The 12,232-nt window shown below is 42.9% G+C and overlaps 1 protein-coding gene across 1 annotated transcript in view; it reads left to right on the forward strand.

Annotated features, from left to right (window-relative positions):
- Positions 1-204: 204 nt before the first annotated feature.
- The window catches only part of LOC118595760 (Fanconi anemia group M protein homolog), a 47,416-nt gene continuing 35,388 nt past the window's right edge, over positions 205-12,232 (forward strand). The window contains exons 1-7 of the mRNA XM_036206536.1: positions 205-330; positions 3,778-3,910; positions 5,151-5,276; positions 6,511-6,597; positions 7,426-7,610; positions 8,238-8,444; positions 9,686-9,890. Coding sequence (XP_036062429.1) covers positions 244-330; positions 3,778-3,910; positions 5,151-5,276; positions 6,511-6,597; positions 7,426-7,610; positions 8,238-8,444; positions 9,686-9,890 — 1,030 coding nt within the window. The 5' untranslated portion in view covers positions 205-243. The remainder of the gene's footprint in view (positions 331-3,777; positions 3,911-5,150; positions 5,277-6,510; positions 6,598-7,425; positions 7,611-8,237; positions 8,445-9,685; positions 9,891-12,232) is intronic.

Here is a 12,232-nt window from a genome sequence, read left to right on the forward strand (position 1 = left end):
TTTGGTTACCATCAATCCTGGCAGTACAAGGCACACATCGTGTCTAGATATAAATGCCGATGCTTTAGAATTTTGATATCTTGTATTAATTTAAAATTTAATTTCATGGTATATTTTAATAAATATCAAACTTTTAATATATGACAAAGTCATTGTATTTGAAAGTAAGCTTGAAATAAATTTCTGTTAAATTTGCAGATTTTGGAAACATTTGCAAGTTCTTTGATTCAGAGAAATGTTTTGATGAAAAGAGACATCCCCAATCTAACAAAATACCAGATAATTCTGGCAAGAGATCAATTTAGAAAGAACCCATCCCCAAATATTGTGGTATGTATTTTAAAATAAATTTTGGTGACTGATTAAATCTTTACTGATTGCTTGGGGCTGGAGAGATGGCTCAGCAGTTAAGAGTGCACTGACTGCTCTTCCAGATGACCCGGGTTCAATTTTCAGCACCCACGTGGTGGCTCACAACTGTCTGTAGCTCCAGTTCTAAGGGACCTGACACACTCACACAGACATACAGCAGGCAAATATAATTTAAATATACATAAATATAAATATAATATAAATATACATAAATATATATAAATATAAATATAAATAAATATAATATAAATATAAATAAATCTTTACTGAGTGCCTGGTAAAAGGTAAATGATAAATTCTTAGGTATATATTGGTTAGTTCAATAAGAATTTCCGTACCATTTATTGCAAGTGTGGTGCTTCACATTTGTACTTCTTGTATTTGGGAAGCTGAGGTGAGAGGATTGCCATGTGTCCAAGAATAGGTAAATAAAAAGGGGCAGAGTTGCCAGGCGGAAGGAGCAGAGTTGCAGGGCTGTGGTGGCTGCACACCTGTTATCCCAGCACTCGGGAGGCAGAGCCAGGCGGATCTCTGTGAGTTCGAGGCCAGCCTGGGCTACCAAGTGAGTTCCAGGAAAAGGCGCAAAGCTACACAGAGAAACCCTGTCTCTAACAACCAAAAAAAAAAAAAAAAAAAGCAGAGTCAAGGAGATGGCTCAGTGGCTGCTAACAGCACTTGCCACCAAGCCTGATGACCTGAGTTCAGTCCTGGAGACCCATGTGATGGAAGCAGGGTTGCCCTCTGATCTCCTGTGTGTGCCATAGCACAGCTGGGGACACACACACACACACACACACACACACACACACACGCAATAAATTTAATAAAAAATGTTTTTAAAAGAATTTAGGTTGATTATATAGCCCATGTTTTAATTAATTTGCATTTCGTGTGTGTGAGTTTGGCACTCATGGTGGCCGGAGAAGAACATCCGGCGGGAGTCAGCTCTCACCTTCCTCCTTGCAGAGGCTGCTCTTGTCTGTGCCTCTTTGGTGCATGTACCAGGCTAGCTGGCCCGCCAGTCTCCACCTCCCGTTTTGCGACAGGAGTGCCGGGAGTGCAGATGTGCCACATCACATACGGGTTTTTTGTTTGTTTGCCTTTGAGGTAGGGACTCAGCCTGGCTGACCCCAAACTGTCTGTAGACCAGGCTAGCCTTGACCTCACATAGATCTGCCTGCCTCTTCTGAGATTAAAGGTATGCGCCACCCTGCCAGACTCATACATGTGTTTTTATGTGGGTTCAGGGGATCAAGCTTGGGTCTTCAGGTTTGTGAGGCTGGAGCTGTTCCCTGCTGAGCTACCTCCCAGCCTCCATGTTTTAGCTGTTAACAAATAGTCTTTTAGTCCATTTCTGATTAAAATGGAAGGCCATGACTTTTAGTCCAATTCTTTTGGTGTTGTTGATTTTTGTTTGTTTGTTTGTTTTTGAGATAGGGTTTCTTTGTTTAGCCTTGGCTGTCCTGGAACTAGCTCTGTAGACCACAACCCGGCAATTTAGTCCAATTCTTGACACCAGAAGTCATAGGAAGCATCCTAGCAAATTTCTTTTTTTTTTTTTTTTTTAAGATAATTTATTTATTTTATGTGCATTGGTGTTTTGCCTGCATGTATATCTGTGTGAGATATCAGATCTTGGAGTTACAGACAGTTGTGAGCTGTCATGTGGGTTCTGGGAATTGAACCCGGGTCCTCTGGAAGAACACAAGTGCTTTTAACCACTGAGCCATCTCTCCAGCCCCCGCTAGCAAGCTTCTTTAAAAAAAGAAAAGAAAGAAAGAAAATTACATTTATTTATTTGTTTGTTGGTATATTTATCTATTGATCGATTGATTGATTGGTGTATGTATGTCTACCTGCATACGTGTGTGGGCATGTGTATGCCATGACGTGGGGCGGTCAGCGGACAACTTGTAAGAATAACTTCTCTTGTACTGTGGTGGTTTAGGGATTGAACTCAGGGCATTGGTCTTGATGGCAAGTGCCTTTACCTGCTGAGCCATCGGGCTGGCCCACATGCTTCTTGTTTAATTTTACTAGAAAAATAATGGATGGATATGAAAATTTCTATCAGACTCTGTCTGAAGTCAGAAGAGATGTTCACCATACAAACAGGTTCTGAGTCCTTTGAAGTGAGGATAAATCCGCATCCAGAAGGCCAGAGGCAGCTGAAAGAGGTCAGAAACTAATGTGGCCGAGACAGGGCTTAGAGGTCATTCATGTAAATGCGACCACAAGGGACTAGTTTGCAATGTTATGGCAAGAAACTAGCGGGGACAGGTGGATTTAGGTTGGATGTGGTAACTGATGGCCATAATTTCATCATTGGGGAGGTGGAGGCAGGAAGATTGCTGGGCAGCTCAGAGTTCTAAGACATCCTAGCTATAGGTAGGGAGCCCTGTCTGAAATGAAGTAGATAAGTAGAAGGAAGAAAGGAAAGAAGGGTGGGGACAGGAAGGAGGGAAAATGTCTTTATCAAATACAGGACAATAAGTCTCCGTGAGCTTTTACAGCTGCTACAGATGTTCCTCTTCATTTCTGTAAAGTGGTTGGAGCAGTACCTGTCTCTGCGCTGCTAAGATGAAGTGAGTGTGCACAGTGTTACCGTTAGGACAGGAGCAGACGGGAGCACTGCCTTACCCAGTGTTATAGGACAGGAGCAGACGGGAGCACTGCCTTACCCAGTGTTATAGGACAGGAGCAGACGGGAGCACTGCCTTACCCAGTGTTACCCTTAGGACAGGAGCGGACGGGAGCACTGTTACCATTAGGACATGTTTGCATGGCGTTCCACACTGGCACGACGTCTACATTGATTGAATATCTGTCCCATCTGGGAGGCACATATCTACAGTCCCAGCACTTGATAGACAGAGGCAGGAGGATTGCCTTGAGTTTAAAGCCAGACTGAGCCAAGAGCCTGTGATACACTCAAAAATACACACACACACACACACACACACACACACACACACACACACACACGAGAGGAAGAGAGAGAGAGAGATTAACAAAACAAAACATTTGTTCTTCATGAAGCTAAGTCTGTTCAGTTCTCCATTTCAGTCATACCTCATATATTGACCTATGATAGATAATTATTGATGGCTTTGAAAGGACACATGAACCTATATATTGCAAATAATTTACCTGTGAAGAAAAATGATAAAGACTGGTTTCCTGTTGGGTTTCTTTTTCTTAGGAGACAGGCTTCATATGGAAACTACATGATACTTTCGTAGCCCCACCCTGTAACATAATATTCGTAGAACCATTAGCTCATAACCAGTGGAAAGGTTTGGTTATTCTGGTCATTTGAACCCATATTGTGTTATACTAACAATTGTCATGGAGGGTGTGTCTTCATTTTCTTCTCTGGTTAAATTTGACATGTGTTTCTTCCAGGGAATTCACCAAGGCATAATTGAGGGTGAGTTTGCCCTCTGTATTAGTTTATATCATGGATTTGAGTTATTGCAGCAAATGGGAATGCGATCATTATATTTCTTCCTTTCTGGAATCATGGATGGAACTAAAGGTAAGTTATATGACATTGTTTTAAAAACAATGAAATGTGTTATTCTGGTTCAAGTCATTGAGCAGTTTGAGTCAGCTTAAACTTGAGTTAACTTTTTTTTTTCCATTGAAAATAAATTTCTTTCATGCAATATATTCTGTTCACTGTTTGCTCTCCTTCATCTTCTCCCAGGTCCTCCCCACTGGTCCAACTCCCTTGTTCTTTCTCTCTCTTTAGAAAACAAACAGGAAAAAAAACAAAAATTAAATAAAAAAAAGAAAGAAAAAGCATGAGAAACACATACACACAAAAACAAAACCCATAAACACACAAAACCAGAAGCTATAAGCAAGCAAAAGATCAGTAAGGCAAAAAATACCCAGACAATACAATTTGAGACAAAAATCTCCAAAAATACCTTTGAGGTTTTTTGTTTTTTTTTTTGTGATGGTCATCTATCAGTGGGCATGGGGCCTTGCAAGCATGGTTTGTATACCAGTGAGACTGAAGTTGGAGAAAATTAATTTTCCCTTTGCCAGCTGTTGTCAGTTGGATATAGCCGTAGGCCGGGGATGGGAGCTTGTGTCCACTTCCCCTCTCAGTACTGAATGAGTTCCTGCGTGTCAGTCAGTCCTGAGGTGTCCAGGCCTTGTTTCCTTGGAATCCTCCATCCTCTCTGGCCCCTTCACTCTTTCTCTGCCTCTTCTGCATTGCTCCCTCATCCCTGAGTGGAGGAGTTTGATGAAGCTCTCTCATTGAGGACTATTCCAAGGTCCTTCCTTTTCCCATCTGCTGTGGGTTCCCATCTGCTGCAAGGGAGGCTTCTTTGATGAATGTTGAGCAATGTTCTGACTTATGGGTATACCAGAGTGTTCTTAGAAGTCATTACTATGTAACTTGAGTTAACTTTAAATACTTTGCTTTAAAAGCAATGGACTCACATAGTGAAGTTCATGTTTCATTGTTTTGGATAGCTTGCTAGAAAATCGTGTATCATAAATGTGGGACTAGCCCAGGCAGTGGTGACGAACATCTTTAATCCATAATTTAGGAAGCAGAGCCAGGTGGATCTCTGAATTTGAGGCCAGCCTGGGCTACACAGAGAAACCCTATCTCAAACAAACAACAAACAAAAATGTTGAACGAGAACAAATGGTTGATAATTTTGCCTTCATAGTTAAAACTTCATTTCTTCTTAATAAGCAGTCGATGTCGAGAGCTTCGCCCTTGTTTACTTGTGAACCTTGTCTGTCTTCTGAAGGAATGGCACGGGTGAAGACTGAGCTCAGCCGGAATGAGGACTTCATGAAGCTCTACAGTCACCTGGAGCGTGTGTTTGGCCAAGTGCGAGATCCTTCAGCCAGCGGCGCTTCGGCCTCGCAGAAAGGTCTGATACTTCACGGGGAAGTTTGTGTTTAACTGAGGACAGTGAGAGCTGACTGGGAGGCATGACAGGATTTTAGAGGCATTGTAACAAGACCCCTTCAGAAAAAAGAAATACTATTTATGGTTTTCCTTGATGAAGATCAATGTTGAAACGTCCCTGTCTGTGTACACATCTGTCTACACTTTCTTGTATAGCAACAGGCCTGTTAAATGTATGTTGTTCAGTAAGTTAGGGTATTTTGATGAGTACAAATTTGTATAAGGCTAATAAACGTTAAATAGAAAATAGCAGTGGTAGTTACTGCTTGTGAAAATTCTCAGAACTACTTAACATTGAAATATAGTTTAACTAAAAATATTTTTTTCCTTTTTACTTTTCTGAATGCATTTGAATTCTTTCTCAGAATGGTATTTTCACAAAAATTAAAGTTTTTGTTTACACTTATAGGCTATCGAGGGGGTACTTGCATTTTGACAGGTAAAAAGTAAGTTTTTGTGTGTGTTTTGAGCCTCTTTTGAGACAGGGTCTCACGTAGCTGAGGCTAGCCTTGAGCACTTTCTGTAACTGAGGCTGGCCATGAAGACCTAATTCTCCTTCTGCCTTGCAAGTGCTGAGATAGCAACAGTGTACCACCACACATGAATGAAAACTTTAACTTTTTGTTTTGTTTTGATTTTCGAAACAGGGTAGCTTTGCGCCTTTCCTGGATCTCGCTCTGTAGACCAGGCTGGCCTCGAACTCACAGAGATCCACCTGCCTCTGCCTCCCCTGAGTGCTGGGATTAAAGTCCTGTGTGCCACTGCCTGGCTCGAAAATGTTAAGTTTTAATGTGCTTTTTTTTTTTTAAGATTTATTTTTATTACTTGTGTGTGTGTGTGTGTGTGTATGATTGTATCACAGACAGGCTCATGCTATGTGGCCTCAAGCTGGCCTGGAACGCAGGGGTGTAGGATCCTCTGGAGCTGCAGTTACAGGTAGCTATGAGTCACCTGCTGTGCATGCTGGGAACCAAACTCAGGTCTGCTAGAGCAGTTTGCTCTTACCAACCGAGCCACCTCTCCAGCCCTAACTTGTATTTTCAAAAAGATGTCACACCACAGTAAGGTAATTACTACGGGCCGAGCATGCACCTTTAATCCCAATACACCAGAGACAAAGGCAGGCAGACCTCTATGAGTTCAAGACCATAGTAGTTATGAGAAAATAATGCTTTTTTTTTTTATCCCCTTTTTAGGAAATAAAGAGAAGAAATTTTTCTATAGTCATCCAAAGTTAAAGAAACTGGAAGAAGTTATAATTGAACACTTCAGGTCATGGAATGGTGAGTAACAGTTAGTTTCAAGGCCAAGTAGTTACTGAAAAAAAGAAACAAACTAAAATTCAAGGGAGAAGGTGGATTCTAATTACTCTGGATAAAGATATTTAGAATTTCTGAGAAAGTTTGGATGGTTAGGAGCAAAAGAAATGATGGGATTTGAAAAATAAGGTTTTACATGAAAAGTTTAGTGTGGGGGCAATGTAAGGGAACAGAATCAAACAGCTTACGTCGTTTAGTAACTGCAGTGGTTCTGGGTTACCAGGAGAGCAGGTGGCAGTCAGAAAGCGTCACCCTTACCAGTTCCACCCACCCCTCCCAAGCACTGAGACCGGAGGCGGTGTCAGAGTGAACAGAGGCTGCGGCGTGCAGTCTTCATGTGGCATGGAGGCCCAGCAGGTTTGGAGCTCCCTGGCCTGATTAGATGGTGCCTGTGGTGAAGATGGGGAGGTGGATGCAGTCAGTGGAGCTCTACAATGCTTCTGTCTGCAGAGTCTGTAAAGGGGAGGCGACATGCATGTGTTTGAATTGATGGACTAGTATTGATCCAGGAATGAGTTGATTTCTTGACCATTATTTTATGATAGCCAGTGAGAATCAGGGAGTTCAAAAAGTCTTAAATTTACTCCTGAGTCTGTTGTTTTAGGCTTCTGCTTGCTAGGAGTTCCTCTCTGAATGCTGTTTTTCTGGTTTTTTTTTTTTTTTTTTTTTTTTTTTTTGATGTGATCCTGGGCATTGAACACAAGGCTGTGTACATTCTAGGCAATCTACTACTGAAGTGTTTTCTTAGCCTTTCTATGCCTTTTTAAAAACATAGTATTTCCTGTTCCACAGCTAAAAACACCACGGAAAAGAAAAGCCATGAGACCAGAGTTATGGTCTTCTCCTCGTTCCGAGATAGTGTGGAAGAGATTGCAGAAATGCTTTTACAGCACCAGCCAGTGATTAGAGTGGTGACATTTGTCGGCCACGCTTCGGGGAAAAACACAAAAGGTTTTACCCAGAAGGAGCAACTAGAGGTAACTAGTTACCACTTTCCAAGTTGAGATGGCAGTTCTCTCCGCCTGCCTGCCATCCCAGAGATCACACTCAGGCTATGAGGCTTGCTGGCAAGTATCCTTACGTGCTGAGCCGCCCTTCAGGCCCGAACTCATTCTTTCTGATTTGCTTATTTAAAGGGTCTGACTTTGTAGCCCTAGCTGGCCTGCAACTCATAGACCATCAGCTTCCTGAGTACGGGGATTAAAAGTGTGCACCACCATACAGGGTTAAACATTCCTTAGTTTAGATTCACCTAACCATACATTTAGTTCTATAGGAGTAATGGCTTCAGGCTTTTTACCTGCCCTCTGCTTTCAATGATGCTAAAAGTAAAACCTGGGCTTGCTCATAGACGGAGAAACATAAAGCTATTTACAGATTTGACTTGGTAATTATAGCTGACAATAGTAATTATTATACAAAGGAAGAAGCACTGTTCTTTCTATTTGATCGTACTGTTTTGACTTATTTTGTCGTTTTATGACACCCTCCCCGCTTCTCGGCATCCTTAATGCTTTAAAATCTGATTTTACCTTTTCAAGATGAGTAAGAGGATGCAAAGTCTGCAGTTCTGTGGTGTGACTTCTGGGTGGTTTGTGTTTGAGGTGGTGAGGCAGTTCCGGGATGGCGGCTATAACACACTGGTTTCCACCTGCGTTGGTGAAGAAGGTTTGGATATAGGGGAAGTCGATCTTATAATATGCTTTGACGCCCAGAAGAGCCCAATTCGCCTCATCCAGCGCATGGGCAGAACTGGCCGCCGACGGCAAGGCAGGATTGTTGTTATCCTCGCAGAGGGCCGGGAAGAGCGGGTAAGTGGATTGTGCAAACTTGATTGACGCTGACTTTTGAGAAACAATCCAAAGACAACTGCCTGTCTTTTAGCATTAAAAGTCCAAGCACTCTAGGTAAATGTGGCTTATTTTCCCCCATTTTCATTTGATCCTTAATGTTTTTGTAGATTATAAGTTTTGAACAAAATTCACTTTCCTAAGTTTTACTCATTTGAAGAAATGCATTTTGGTACTTCAGCATAAGTCACCTTTATTTCAGCAACTGATATGTATTACTTCTTTTTACTGTTTCCCTACACTTTTTTATTTGTTTGATTTTTTTGTTTGTTTGTTTGTTTGTTTTTGGTTTTTTGAGACAGGGTTTCTCTGTGTAGCTTTGCACCTTTCCTGGATCTTGCTCTGTAGCCCAGGCTGGCCTTGAACTCACAGAGATCCACCTGGCTCTGCCTCCCGAGTGCTGGGATTAAAGGCATGCGCCACCGCTGCCGGCGTTACCATCATTCTCCAGGTGTGTGTTTTCTCTGTAAATTAGAGTAGTGGCTCGTATGTAATGAGCCCTTTCTTGGGGCTGTGCGGTGTTTCAGGTGTTCTAGATTAGCTTTTGACCCCCGCTGGTCCATGCCAGTGGGCAGAGTAGAGCTTCTGCTGTTGGAGACAGCAAAGAAAGTGGGGAGTGCAGACAGATGACCAAGCGGAAATAAAGGTGTCATTTCCTGTCCCGTAAACCCTCTCCCTTGCACCAAGAAGAGCCGTATACTTAGGTCCAAATGTCAGCCATATCAAGAGCAGTAAGCCAATAAAAATAAGTACTTACATGAAATCCGCACATACATGTATGTATATTTCCTTTTGGCAAACAGCTGCTAAGCTTATGTAATAATAGATTTTAAAATTACTTTTTTCAGCCGGGCGGTGGTGGCGCATGCCTTTAATCCCAGCACTCCAGAGGCAGAGGCAGGCGGATCTCTGTGAGTTCGAGGCCAGCCTGGGCTACAGAGTGAGTTCCAGGACAGGCACAAAGCTACACAGGGAAACCCTGTCTCAAAAAAACTAAAAAAAAAAAAAAAAGCTTTTTTTTCTCAAGTATCTAACAGTTTCCTGATCTGTTTTCACACTCAAGACCAGAGGAATTCTATTCTCTATTACTTAAGTGAATCAAAGTTTAGTTTTATGTTTAAAGTAATCACAAACATAGTGATTTCTTACTATAGCTAAATGATTATTATAAAAACAATGAAAATTTTGTATTTGTTTTTCAGACATATAATCAGAGCCAGTCCATCAAAAGAAATATTTATAAAGCTATTTCAGGTAACAGACAATTGCTTCACCTTTACCAAGGAAGTCCACGAATGGTCCCTGATAAAATCAATCCCGAATTACACAAGATGTCCATCACGCCGGGTGTCTATGAACCAGAGAAGTCCCGGAATGTGCATCGAAAGTCTGTTTCCTGGAGAGGTGGTAAATAAAACTTTACACTTGACACATTCTTCCTCCTCCTCTCTTCTCAGTATGCCCTGTGTTTGTTTACACTCTGGAGCTTTCTTTCCCGATCGTGGGGCACGGGCTCCAGCAGCTCAGGCTCCTTTCTGTTACTCCTCACAGAGGGCTTCTCTAGATGACCAGGCTGGTGCCTCAGTTGACCCCGGTGTCCTCCCTGGCTTAGCTTCTGTCCTGGTCCTTTTCCTTCATGCATTCCGCCCGGGAAGCCATCTTGACTCTCTGCGCTTACCGCGCTCACTGCGCACGCGCACTCTCGGCAGGACTCTTGCCCTTAGCGTGCTTGTTTAGGACAGCGCAGCCCGCAGAGTGTGTCGTAGCCGCTCCCAGTTTTGTCATGGCTGCAGTTCCGAGGCGTTCCTGTGAGAACGGCCCCTAGTCCCTTACTCTCTGTAGTATCGTTCCTGTAGGTCCACACATGTGTGGCCAAAGAAATAACTGTTTTCCAGAAGGCTTGGAGAGCGTGCATCTGCCCTCCCCTCTTTCCTGTTGCGCTGTCACTTTGGAGAATTCCTGGAAGATACTGACTCCACCTGAAAGGAACAGAGCGTCCTTGTTGTTGTTGTTGTTTCGAGACAGGGTTTCTCTGGGTGGGTAGCTTTGGCTGTCCTGGAATTCGTTCTGTAGCCCAGGCTGGCCTCAAACTCAGAGATCCGCCTGCCTCTGCCTCCCCTGTGCTGGGATTAAAGGTGTGTTCCCATCTTGATAAGGTATTTATTTCCTCTTTGAAAATCTCAGTGCGTGTTTTAAGATGTTTTGCATATGCTCTTAGAAAAGATAAGGAATTGTTGATGTGACCAGGGGAAGACACTGGTGGTGTAGAGTCACAAACCTTGTAGGGGAACTGAAATGACCTTACCAAGCCAGAGTGGTCCTCTCCACAAAGTTTACAAAGAAACCAGCTGCAGAATAAGCAAGCATTAAGTTAGATGTGTGTAACAGTCCACAGCGTTACAAAGCAGAAAGGAGTTCTTTGTGAGTGTACACCCAGGCAGGAACAGCCCTTCCATGCACAGTCCAGGGTTAGTGGTCACGTGCCTTCATATAGGAGGACACCACCATTGCCACCATTGGCTACACAGCCTTTCACCAGCCATCTGGTAATTCACAGCCATTTGTACTAATGTATTACACTTAGGTGCCAGCTTGGACTATATGGCGAGTTCTAGGTCACTTTTGAGATCATCTCAAAAATGTAAGCAAAACAAAATTGCTAGTGTCCACTTTCCTACTCCCCACTCTGTTCTGAGATTTCTAGTGTCTGTGATTCAAATTATGTGACTGTGTTCTACAGTTTCTCATAAAGCATCATACACGTGCAGTAGAATATAATTCGTCAAGGTGTAGAGGCCTGAAACATTGGAATTCCTCCCTATGTAAAAACATGGAGAGAGGGCATGGTGAGATGGCCCAGTGGTAAAGAACACTGGCTGCTCTACCAGAGGACCTGGTTTCTATTCTCATCACCCACGTGGTGATCCACAATGGTCTGTAATTTCCTGTCCCAGGGGATCTGATGCCCCCTTCTGGCCTCCTCAGGAACTGCACACACATGTGGTGCACAGACATACATGTAGGCAAAAACATCTGTACACATAACATTAAAAGAAATAAAAAATAGCTTCAAAAATTAAAATAAGTCATAGAGCGCCTAAGATCATTTAGCTCAAGGTCTTAGTTTTATAGATGGGGAAACATTTTCAGAAAACTGGCTTTTTTATAATTTCCTCCACAGTATTGAGGAATAGCGCAGACCAAAGTCTCTGAGTTCCTGGGTTAGTGGCCTGTGAATTTTTTCCTGCCCGAGTTGGGCCAGAGTCCTGCTTCACACTCTCTGTTCCCCTTGCCTTTGTCTCCCCCATCTGTCCCCTACTTCAGACTTAAGCCTAAAAGCCTTTCTGTCCTCAATGCTCTTCTCCCTCCCTGAAGCTTCAGAAAAGCATTTTACCACTGCTGTGTCGGCGCTGGTTTTGGTTTGTAAGTCACTTTAACCCTGTTTCACAACAGAGTTTACAGACGAGCGTCCAAAGGAAGCGAGGGCCAGGCTCTTGTAAACCTAGCTCACTGTGACGCCGTTGCTAAGGTTAGTTCCTAGATGAAGAGGGCAGCTTCGGCAACAGAGGTAGGATGGAGAAGCCGTGCACCGTGGTTTTATGTGACCCGTTCTAGTTTTCAGAAATGGGATCTTGGCCTGGCAGAAGAAGCAGAAGTTAACTTTTAGGTAGAGTTCAGGTGGCACCGCGTATTTTGGGTTTGTCTTGCAGATTCCTGTAAACCTCTTTTTCAACCATTGTTTCGACTTC

This window comes from Onychomys torridus, chromosome 14, assembly GCF_903995425.1.
Source record: "Onychomys torridus chromosome 14, mOncTor1.1, whole genome shotgun sequence".
Lineage (NCBI taxonomy): Eukaryota > Metazoa > Chordata > Mammalia > Rodentia > Cricetidae > Onychomys > Onychomys torridus.